Source organism: Myotis yumanensis, unplaced genomic scaffold (genome assembly GCF_028538775.1).
Source record: "Myotis yumanensis isolate MYYU_CA2020_CCGP unplaced genomic scaffold, mMyoYum1.0.hap1 SCAF_6, whole genome shotgun sequence".
NCBI lineage: Eukaryota > Metazoa > Chordata > Mammalia > Chiroptera > Vespertilionidae > Myotis > Myotis yumanensis.
Genome location: NW_027223757.1, coordinates 16,170,406 through 16,182,879, shown reverse-complemented (window position 1 = coordinate 16,182,879; position 12,474 = coordinate 16,170,406). Strand labels below are relative to the sequence as shown.

At 35.2% G+C, this 12,474-nt stretch overlaps 1 protein-coding gene across 2 annotated transcripts in view; it reads right to left on the bottom strand.

Moving 5' to 3' along the window:
• Positions 1-863: 863 nt before the first annotated feature.
• RNF217 (ring finger protein 217) overlaps positions 864-12,474 on the bottom strand; it is a 113,638-nt gene continuing 102,027 nt past the window's right edge. For both annotated transcript variants that reach the window (XM_070417621.1, XM_070417622.1), the window contains 2 exons: positions 9,693-9,764; positions 864-8,313 (listed from right to left, as the gene is read on the bottom strand). In XM_070417621.1, the coding sequence (XP_070273722.1) occupies positions 8,240-8,313; positions 9,693-9,764 (146 nt within the window). In that variant the 3' untranslated portion in view covers positions 864-8,239. The remainder of the gene's footprint in view (positions 8,314-9,692; positions 9,765-12,474) is intronic.

The following is a 12,474-nucleotide window of genomic DNA, read 5'->3' as shown; positions in this document are numbered from 1 at the left end:
CATAGCTTTTATTCACCAACTTCTTCCTTTCTTTTCAGTAATAAATGTATAAACACAAAAATGGGGTAAATTATATGTTAAAAGCACAATTCATGAAACCAACAGCACAAAATAATCATTTGGCATTAAGAAGTTGATTAAAGTCTTAAATACTCCTTATTTTCCAACATTTTCTCAACAGCATTTGTTTTTTCCTTTCTAATTTCCTTTCAGGGATTTCTACATGATACATTTTAAAACTTTATTTCTACCTGCCTCTTTGTTCAAATACATTCATAATGGTTTCCTCCACATAGTTTTATGAATACCTAAGCTAATAGTTTGACTAATGAAATGTAAAAAAAAGTTAAGAATAAAATAAAATATTTTCCAATATCATTGAAAAGAGTAAATAAAATCTCTTTTAAGTTAGGCTAATTTTAAACATAAAAATATGACATTATTTGGAAAATGACCACTAATTTTACACAAAATGAAAAATAAGTAATATAATGAGATGACAGACAAAATCTGGTACAAAGTACTTATGAAAGTCATTCATCTTACAATTAAAAAATTCTTCTCATTTGCTATTACTCATGGAAATTTAATTAAAATGGGATATATTATGATATTTCAAATGAGATGACAATTATTCCTTAGAACTGCAATTTCTGAGTATACAGCAATATATTAAACATCCAAACAATTTTCTCTTTAGCAATTTACACTCTTTGTGAAAAAAGAGAATGTGAATAATTTAATTGTCCCACAGTTTTGCAGTAGGTATATACACATATAAATATATTTGTTTCATGAGTCTTATAATCAATTTAGTTTAAAATAGAAATAAAACAACTAATTGTTGTGGCAACTTAATAAATAATGTACTAACATAAAAACAATTTAATGCTACTGTTTTTGTATTCCTTCTACATAAAAATGTTTGTGACCTAAAATCTACTACTGAATAATTGCTTTCATAAACAACAAGATTGTCAATTAATTTTTATATGAAAAATCTGTAACAGATTGTCCTTGTCAAGGTAACTGAATTTACATATCTATATCTATACAGTTATGTATCCATTACCATTCTAGGTATTGTATGAATTATAAGATTGGTTACTTTTTTTTAATACCATCTGTATAATTTTAATTATAACGGAAAGGGTCAAATATCAAAAGTAAACTATGGCCATACGGAACTTTTTAAAAAACGAGCCTTAGAAAAAGGGCTTGTAATCAGCTAATTTAAAAAATCATATACTTTATTTAGAATTTTCTTTATAAAGGAACATAAAGCATAATATTTATATCAAATATTAGGTAGTATTTCTTGAAAGGAACAGTGAAAGTATATTTTGACACAGGGGGTATATGTTCATTTTAAAAAGTTATTTTTAAGACTTTACTGGATTATTGAGACTGTTTCCCCAACTGGGACATGAGGGAACACCTAACAGCTTTGTGGGGAACCGATAAAGACAGCACAGCTTGGCAACTGCGAGGCAGAATCTGTGAAGTGCACTATTTTGCAACTTCTGGGGCCCTTTAATACCTGTGACTCTCCCTTGAACTTTCCCACATCGTGTACTAAACCGATATTAAATATGTATTGAGTGTGGCTTGCATCAAAATCATACCAACGAAAAAGGTGAACATTTGCAAATGACAAATGGTTTCTCATGAATAGGGCTAATATCAGTTAATGTGATCTACTGTAGATTACCAAACATTCTAATTCTAAACCCATCGTTGAGTCTTATATACAAATGCTATACTATATAAACACAGCCCCAAATCCAAGCTGTAGGACTTTTTTGCTAACACGAAGACCATAAGCCATACATTTGGCCATTTTGGATGAAACATGAATGAGTCGTTGTCAGGTTGGATGAATGTCTACATGCACTTTCTGTTCAACTAATAATGCAAACACAATATTAACCTTACAGTATTCATGAAGCAATTTCTGAGGCTTGGTTGTAGAATATTTTAGGCTCTATGATCCAACTGACATCTCATTCATTTTATTTCTTGTCAGAGGGCTGGGCAGGGTTCTCCAACTCTGTCCCAGGTACTTCTGATATATTTTAATTTACAGATAAAATAAGCCAAAGTAAGTTATGCTCACTGCCACTGCCTGATTATGAAGTCCTTTCAGTGTTTGCATTTCATTTCCTTAGTGTCAGAGGAGTTAACGGTGAGACAGAATTTATCCCACATTTGGCAAAGATGGGAAGGGAACTGCAGAGGGAAAAAGCAAGACAACCAGAAAATCTAAAAAAGAAAAGAGGAACTCGATGTTGGAGGTGTGAGAGTATCACTTCACACGTAGGGAAGAACATCATTTAACATTAATGGTGGAACAGAGTAACTAAAATGTGGGAGAGGCCAGAAAAAAATAGTTTAGATGGTAATATAACCTAGGTGATTTAGAGTTAAATACACCTAATGAAATTTCTTTTATAAGCTAAAAGGAACAGGGGGTGAGGGGTGGGAGGTGGGTGGGGGGGGGGAGTGAGGGAAGCAGTGGCAATCTTTTATATGTATATTTTTAAATAATAATGTATACAGCAATATATTAAACATCCAACAAACCACCAAACCAGCATACCATCTAATTTATTTTTCTACAGATAACTGTGGCCATTCATACATAAACATCCATTTATGTCATTTGCAGTGTGTCATAAGCATAATTACATGCTGCTAACATTGGCACTATGTGTGTGATATGTGGAGGCTCCAGCCAACGCTCCAAATGGACAGCCACAGGTCTGACACTGCTGTGCCTCTGCCTCTTGGGTAAAGGCTACACCTCCAGCCTCACCACAGTGGCATACAATGGAAGAGCCACACACTGTTAGCTACGAAATGAGTGTCAGTTCTATCCTTAAAGCCACAGTTACAAAGAGTTCCGCTGCCTTTCTCTTTTAAAGGTCTGCATCATTGGTTTGCACCCAAAAGACATTTCACAATATTCAATACTCCCCACCTTTTGGGCCTCTGCGTTTGTTCAGACCGTATCTCAATGATTCTATCAATCTATTTCCGTTTTATTAAAGTAATATTTGTCGTTATACATATTAAACATGGGAGTTTGGAACTTATTTTCCATAGGAGGAGGAAAATGTCATACTTAAGTTATGAAGATTTGGAAAACAAAAATACTCTCAAACTAGCGATTGGTGATAGTTTTCATTTATATCTCGTCAGTGGACTTTCTTTTATAGATTTCATGAAATAAGAAAATGCAGTTAAACCTTGCAGGACAAATTAACTTGATATTTTTAACAAACATCCCAACAAGGTTATTAGGTAGCATTTATTAATTATTTGCTATATTTGCACTCCTGAGACCAATTTTCAGGACTGCAATAATTTCAGAAACTCAGCTACAGTTTTTTCAGGTATATTTTACTTGTTTTAAATTTTCAGCTTCAGATTGCTCCCCAAATTTAAAGAACTGACACATAATTGCTAACACTGTTATTCTACCGCCTCCATCAAGTAAATGTAACCAGTTTCTTTCATTCTGTCAAATTACTTAAATGGCACAACTGTTTTAAAGTGCACAAATGACTTTTAAGGCTATATTTATGATATTAACACAAAACAATAAAGCTAACCACAGGAAAAATTACTTTCCGTAGCTGGGATAGATTTCAGCCACAAATATGACAGGACAGGCATATAATCCAATAGGGAGACTCACATTAAGGCATATATGCAGTTTACTTATAAAATTAAAAATGGCTTTTGGCATAATTTGATTTTAAATTTTGAAGTCCTTAATGAAGTATACCAAGTAGTATTATTTAGGCCACTAACTTTTAAAAAAAGTAATTATGAATTTAACAGGCAGCACAAAAGTCCAATTCTAAAAACAATCGCATTTGTTTAAGGGAAACTGGATGGATGTCTTGGCAAATGTACTCTAATTTGACACAGGTCAGAAAGGAATGCTGATGCTCTGCACATGCCAGAGTGTGTTTCCACCCCCTCCTGCCTCTCCTCTCGTCTTTTAGTGAACAGGAGCTAGAGCATCAGAATAGAGATAAATGAGGTGAGGGTGGGGGGATCACCAAGGACTAGAAGGGATGGATTACAGTGGTTTGAGGGTATTTTAGGGGAGCCATGAGCCATATATTTGGGTGGTAGGATTGAAAGATAAAGGCTCAATTAGGATTTAGGGACTCAAGAGATGGTGGGTGTGGCTGGACAAGGAATCTCCAGACAGGCACCACTGAATCCTGATACCGCAGTCTGGAAAGTACAATTAGAGATATCAGGTTGTAACCCGAGTGGTGTTTAATTACCTTTGACTGTTTTCCTGTCTGATCCACCTTCAGGATACAATAGCACCTATCAGAAAATCAAGGTGGTGGCAACACAATGTTGCTTGTACCAAAGGTTTGAGCCCTCTGGATAAGTCCACATGCAGAGGTTCTTAGGGAACTGCTAAGCTTCACTGTAAAAGGAATGTTTCACATTATTCCACAAGTTATAAACGTCCCAACAAACCACCAAACCAGCATACCATCTAATTTATTTTTCTACAGATAACTGTGGCCATTCATAATTGCCAAGATATTGCTTCTTACTTTTCACAATGGCATAATTAAGTTCCTTTGTGCAGCAATATGCACGGACATGGATAGTGTTTACCAAAAAATGGGACAAACGTGATCGGTTTGGTTATTTCATTTAAATCCCTCAAGTCTTAAAACTAGGCTATCCAAATATCAATGTACCTTCCTTGGATACCTTATAGACATCTCATTAAATTTTATTTTTATTAGAATAACATTAATTTTCTTTTATATGTCTTGGCAAGATATTTCTTTGGCTAATTAAGCAGGAGTAAAACTATCCTGCAAAAGATGCTTTTCTTTTAAAATTATGCACTTCTATATAATTGTTTTTTCTCCAAAAAAAAGATCTCAAATATACAATCTCTATGATCTCATTCACAGAAAATGCATTAACATTTTATTACAAATATGTTATCGGAATCAAATTTAAAAACTTATGGAAATGTTAACACAAAGTGACAACAATTTATATAAAGGACCCTCACTGATGCTTTGTACTAGAGAAGTAAAAAGTGATCTTGATATCAACAGGAGACTAATTAAATAAATTAAAGTATACCCCCACAATGGGATATGTAGTAATTTACAAAAGAATGAGGTAACTCTATTTAAACCCTTATGAAAAGGTGTCTACCAATATATAATAAAATGGAAAATAGTGTCACAGGACAGTAAGAATGCTAATATTCTGGCTGTATAAAACTAATATACACACAGACAGACACACACATGAACAATTGTTTGTATATCTGTAGAAAGTGTCTGGAAGGACACATACCAAATTACTAACAGTGTCTACCCCTAGAAAATAAGGAGTGGGTTAAGTAGAGAAATTTGTATGTTATAATTCTGTATGATCTGATTTTTTTCAAAAAAAGTATATATTAAATTTACGATAAAAACATATAAAAATGACAAGCTTTGGATAGAAAGATATTTTATGTGTACGCTTCTTTCTCCAAAGTAGTTTTTAGAATTCATTCCAAAAGTTATTACTATTGTTTTAACTTCAATGTTGGCACTGACATATAAATAATCCTTTTTAATTCCTTCTCTCTTTCTAAGTTCTTAATGCCACTTAGTTAAAAAAAATTACAAATAATTATTTTAAGTCACCAACAAGAAAAGGGCCCAACTATAACAACTTTTAAAGAGGAAAAACACACACATTTTTAAAAAATCCATGCTATAGAAAAAGGACAATCCTATGCAACACAGTACATGCTTGCTGAAGCATTGATGAAACAGCCTTCACTGGTAACAAATACCACTTTGTATTTGGAAAATTGGAACGTTTCCAAATAATATAAAAATATCTCCCAAAGAATAGTTATTCAAAGAAAGAAATAAAAATCCCTGAGTAGGCCAAAGGCAACAGACACAACACCTAAGAAAATAGATTATCTAAGACCAGAGAGTATATTATTTAGCGAGTTGGTATATATATATATGTATGTGGCATATGTATTCATATCCATCTATGGAGATATTATATATGCATACATATATATCCTACATAAATATATGGATAATATATATACATGTTTCTATGGAAATAGTATATATACACACATATATAATACACATAACCATATCCACTAGATTTAGAATTATTATATTCACGTATTGTCAAACTAACACCTAAGTCTGGAAGAGACAAATTTACAAAAATTAAGCACTTTAGGAAAGAATTACATGGATTTAAGATGGAAATTCTCATTCTCTCAGTTTTAATACTAGAGCATGGAGAATAAGCACTCAATAAATATTTGTCGAATGGATGGATGATGAATGAATGGAAAGATGATTTTGTGAAACTATATAGCACATTGCTTTTTCTGGTATCATGTTACGCTTTAGTAATATGACATTCCAGAACCATACGGCACACCCTCCTCTTACTGGAAATAGTCTAGTCCAGAAGCTACAGTATAGCTACTCTGAGTGTCATTCAGAAACTTCAATACCATGGGCTTTTAGATAAAATAAAAATCATAAATGTTCTTATACCTTGGAGTTCAACAAGACACACTATCCATGTTAATGCACGTTTTTTCACGTCATCTATTTCAACTCACACAAGGTTGCTGTGAAATTAATGCTATACCTATGCAGATAACTAATTTTACGCATTTGGAAACAAGTGAAAACTAGTCTTCTTAGGGGTCTTTACTTCCTTTCTGCTGATGAACTTTTGTGATGAAAACAAAGGAATAACATAATTTAATTACTTGTCCTTTTCAGCTTGGTAAAACTTCCTGAAAATAATTTCTTCATTTTTTTTTTTTTTTTGGTTTCCTTCTCCAAAAGCAGTTTATATTTTAGATAAACCCATAAACACAATTTTTTAAAAAATTACCCCTCCATGAAAAGATACCAACACATTATTCTGCATAGGAAGAGTAAACATAAGAAAAAATCCTTCAAAACTAGTAAAACTTGGGAACAAATTAAAAAGAGAGAAAGAAAGAAAAAGAAGAGGATGGAGTAAATAATGCCACACCTTGACCTAAAGCAAAATTATCTACAATTACAAGTTGTTTAAAAAATTAGCAGAATAGGGATCTGTTTAAAGGGTTAAGCAGTGTTTTCCACAGCAAACCTGTTATTTAAATTAACTAATTCTGCCTAAAAAATTTATTCATATAGTGAAACACGTAAGCCAAAATATAAGAAATCTGAAAGACTGAATGTTCAGGTCTTGAGAATTTCCTAAAATCAGTCAATCAGTTTTGTAAGTTTATAAAGTTTGATAATCCTTGGGTGACAAGGCACACATTTCTCTGTGTGTGTGTGTGTGTGTGTGTGTGCACGTGTGTGTGAGTGACAGAGAGAGAGCAAGAAATAGAAAGGGTCAACAATCGAAATAGCCTGTTGTCTAAATTGACTTTAATTCAGTACATTCTCAAATTATGCTCACAAAGGAACCATCATCTTTAAAGATATGAATATGTGGGAAAATAGTGTAGAGGCATGGAAGTTGACCAGTACAAGGTCACTGGGCCGAGTTTTAATACAAATCTTTATACACACACATTCATACCCCTACATGTATACACTTCGGTAACTCATGATTCTTTCCATTAATTTTGTTTCATTAGTTCCCTTTGGGCACTGAGATTTTTTTTTTAGACAATTACAGCATCTGAAGGAGGAAGGAATTACACTGCTTGGGCCACAGATGAAAACAGGGGCATATGGTGAGCCTTCACCTGCTGAAAGGTGGCCTTGCTTGTTGGTACAGGTGGGACTTCGGCTGTTCACACCAAGTCTCACAGATGGGCTGGAGGAGGGTTAAGGTACAAAGACAGTCCAAGCAACCCTCGGGAGAGGCATGCTCAGACAGTGCTGAGGATAACTGGTTCTTACTTAAAATAATTTCTTCCAAGACCCATTAAGAAGGTCAGAATTACGACATAGGTGTTTATAGTATATGAAAGTGACCATTCTGTAAAAGCAGCAATCAATATCAGGAAAGGCCAGGACACCATGTGGGGAGTGCAACGGAGCTAGAGGCATCGTGACCTGCAGAGAACCACGGAGACACGAGATGGCAGATGGGTCCTCTCGCTGTGTTCCAAGACGCAACTCTCAGACGGGTGTGCCATTCTGGATAGCTCTTCCCCGGACCAGCTTAGTTAGATGAAATGACGTGTACTTCACCAGTGCATACCTGTCCGTGATCGTTTTCTCTGTTTTTTACAAAGGCAATAGATAGGAAATACAAATAAACCTAGGGGTTAAAACAAAACAAAACACTGTAAGCTCATTAGAAGGAGAGGCATTTCGGTTTACACAGTTGAAAATTTTCCATTTTGAAAATGATTTACAAATCATCATAATTTAGCAATATGTGAAAATGAAAAGAGGAGAGATACCTATGGCACAAAATGTATTTACTTGTACAAGATTTCATTCTTTATTCGTTTTCTTTAGGTCTCTCCCCTCTTTCACAATCTCCAGTGATACCAGTTTGAAAATGGAACAATGTTTTCTATCAAAATATCAAACCTTAGGTTTAAGTCTTATTTATTGGCTCTAGTTATACCATTTGCATACTATGATATTCATACTTCAGACAGAATAATGTGTTACTTAACAGCATGGGCTGTGGAGCCAAATGTCAGGTTTCATTCCCAGCTCTCCCACTTATGACTAGCCCAGGAAGCCTTAATTTCCTCAACTGTAAAATGCAGATAACAACAGTATCTACTACATAAAGATTGGCTCACTGTCATAAATGTCAGTTACTTTATAATTCGATCTGTCCTATGTGTGCAAATTACTTGCTAAGTAGAACTTTACATATGAAAAGTTATTCTATTTAGAAAAAAATTCCATCCACTATGTGAAACCATCATCAGAGGCGCCTTTTACCTATAGCATTTAACTTAATGTTCTCTGAAGCGATGATTCTGAACGTGTGGTCTCTGGTCCAGCAGCATCAGCATCACCTGAGAAGTTTTTGGAACTAGAAACCCATGGGCGCTGCCCGGACACTGAATCACAAATTGTGGAGAGGGGTCTGCAACCTGTGCTTAAACCGGCCCTCCTCTCCAGGTGGTTTTAAAGCTAGAGTCTCAGAAACCACTGCTTTAAAAAGCATATTTTAATATATTTCTGTGCATAACACTATACAAATCGCTGATACATTTTCTATTGGTCTGGGCTCAAGTACATGTTGGGTATATGTTCTTATCACTCGAAGGTATCTTTTTCCACTCAGGGCACTCTTTCACTAGAACAAACCAAGGGAGTACCAGAGCCTCTTTTCTTTGATGATCCAACCGGAACTCAGAATTAAAAAAATCTGGGTTCTAGGCCACTGGACTCTTTTATTAAAATACTAGTTGTATGAATATCGTTATTCAAAGGGGGTTAATGATGCTTCATAAGATACATGGTACAAAGTGTCCATAGACTGAACAAGTGCCACACAAATACATCCTATATGAAATACGAGCCTCTGAATCTGTAAATCAATTGCCTATCTAAAGCAAGCATGGAACAGACATCATGTCCACTTAAAAACAGACTCACATTATTACATTTGCACTCATTCTCTATGGTACTCAGAGAATTCTAATCTCAGATACGTTAAGTGTTTCTTACCAATTACAACTGCTATGGCCCCTAGTGCTAATCCCAGGACCAGGATTAGAGGTGCAACAAATAATTTTCCAGCTGGAAAACAAAAGGCAAAACCAGTTAGAGTCTTAGAGCAAAGTTACCCAACAAACATTTCAGCTATGTTTGTTAATATCACAGTGTATATTATATTTTAAAGGAAGTCTAATGATAATGAAGGCAGTGTTTCTCTAAAGAAATATATCAGGTGTAGAACAATTATATACAGATGTAGGTTTAGTAACTTCACTGCAGTCCTGGGCACATTAGTCAAACATCTCATAAATCATTTATCCTTTATAAGCAAAAAAACTACCAAGCTACTGGCTCACTTTATTCTCCCAGGACTTTTCCTTTAGGTCTCTTGCATGTTCAATTTTCAAGATTCTAAAAGATTAAGGAGTGACACAATCTAAGTTGTGTCTCAAAAATATAATTAGCTCACAGAATGGAAAGCTAGTAGGTGCTGTAGAGGACTTCTGCCCAAGCCCTCCTCTGGAAAAGTGATTTATTTACTTCCGGGTCCAAAGAAACCAATATGAACACCTAATAAACAACTATAAAAGGATATTACAGTACTATTTTAGAGAAAACTACCAATAAACATACAATATATTGGAAGTTATTCGAGTAAGTCATCTTAACAAATTATAAAAGGAAGAACTCTATAATAAGTGCTATGTCTAAATGTTGATAAGGATGCCCAAAGGCATCAATCAGCCTTTTTTCCCTAAATAAACAATTGAGCACTGATTATAATAAACACCAGATATATGCAAACATAGCAGAGTTCACAATCAGAATCCCACTAACTTTGAAAGGCACTAGCACACACACAAAAGACTAATAGTTAATATCTTGTTGTTATGTCATAATCTTAATAATCTTCATCCTAAGGCATGTGACATAGCAGTGTAGATTCAGAGCCCAGACACACGAAGAGAGGAGGAAGTAATGGAGAGAGTTGGCAGTAGAATCACTTAGCTGTTTAAAAATAAAGCAGCAACACTATTCTACAAATGAAGGACAGTAATTTGGAATACCCAATTACATAAAAATAATAGAAACATAATGAAGCCAAAAAAAATGTCAGTATTTTTATTCTTAAGAAGTGGTCTTTGGAACCATTTGGAATCATGACCAGACAGATAGAAAAAATACAGTGTTTAACATGTAATTGTAAAAGATTGCCATTCAATTGACACAATTGACACCCTGGGTTTTACTTATAGTTTTCACCAACGACAGAATCCAATTAAGTAATATTAAATCTCATTGAACAATTACAGTTTGTACATTCTTAAAACTATGCTAAACTGGTTAGAATATATTGTTTGCATAATTTATTTATTAAAATATGTTTTTATTTATTTTTAGGAAGAGAGGAAGGGAGAGGGAGAAGGGAAGAGAGAGAAACATTGATGACAGAGAAACATCGATCAGCTGCTTCCCGCACACCCCCTACTGGGGATCGAGCATGCAATCTGGGTATGTGCCCTAACCCGGAATCAAACGAGTGACCACTTGGTGCATGGGTCAACACTCAACCACTGAACCACACTGGCTGGGCTTGGCCTGCATATTTTAAAAGACTCTGTTTCTCTTCTGTGCATGTAGCTCAGTATGTTCATTCATGTGGCCATACATAATGTAGACCATGGTTCCCACACTCCAGCTGTGAGAGAAGAGCAGCCCCTCTGTGCCTCTGCCCAAGAACATCTGGAGGCGGTGGTCCCAAACCAAGGGAGCAAACTGGGTTACATCACGTAAGGACAGCGGGTGGGAGGACTTCCTTAGGGTCAATCCTTCTTCCTTCTTATATGGCAGCAAAGGTAACCCTTTGACAGAGTAACCCCTTTTCCTGCCTTTTGTGCAGATGGGAGAAGTGGGAACCTCTCCACGAGGAGTTTGGTCCACAAGAGTTAGAGGCAGCTGTGCTGGAGGTGGAAGATCTGTGTGGGAGGGAGAGCTTATCCTAGGGCCAGCTGCTCCTACATTGCAGGTTTGTTCTGACACATGCACACACACACACTCAGAACAGAAATTAGGCCCAAAAGAAAATCATTTACAGAAAGCTGACCATAACCTTTTAAAATAAAAACAGAAAAGGAACAGAGAAAAGATTTCCCTGCCGACAAAGTCTATGAGCTGTGCATTCTACAGGCTGCTAACTAACTCGACTCTTGTATGCTCTAAGAAGAGGATTCTAGTGAATGGAAGGAAAAGAACTATCGTGCCACAGAACGGCACTGAAGTAGAAAAGAAAAGAACAATGCAAAAAATTTAGGACTTTGTGTTTGTAGGTTGTTCTCTGCATGCATAGACTTACAAATAGGTTACAGCTCAAAACTTAATTTGCAATTAGTTTTCTCATGGTATTACTATTATAAATAGGGGTTAGATTCCCTGAGTATCCCTCCCGTCTATTTAACTAGTAAGTAAATATTGGTTATATAATTATATCATATACCATTATAAGCAAATCAAGTCATTGAATTATGTTGGCTATGGTAAATTATGTTTGAGTTTCAGTGAGGGCATTTTTATAGAGGTTTTACAAGATTTTAGAAAATGATGGCAACTGGTCTCCATAAATTAAAGTGAATCCTAAAATACATGTTCTCTCTTTTACTTGATAGGAATGTATCATCAGCACCAGCGTGGGTCTGATTAACCATCATATGATACTGGAGAGGGGAGTGGTTTACATAGCAGTGATGGAGAGCTAAAGAGAGCTCTAAAACAGCTTCATGAAGGAACTAGGCAA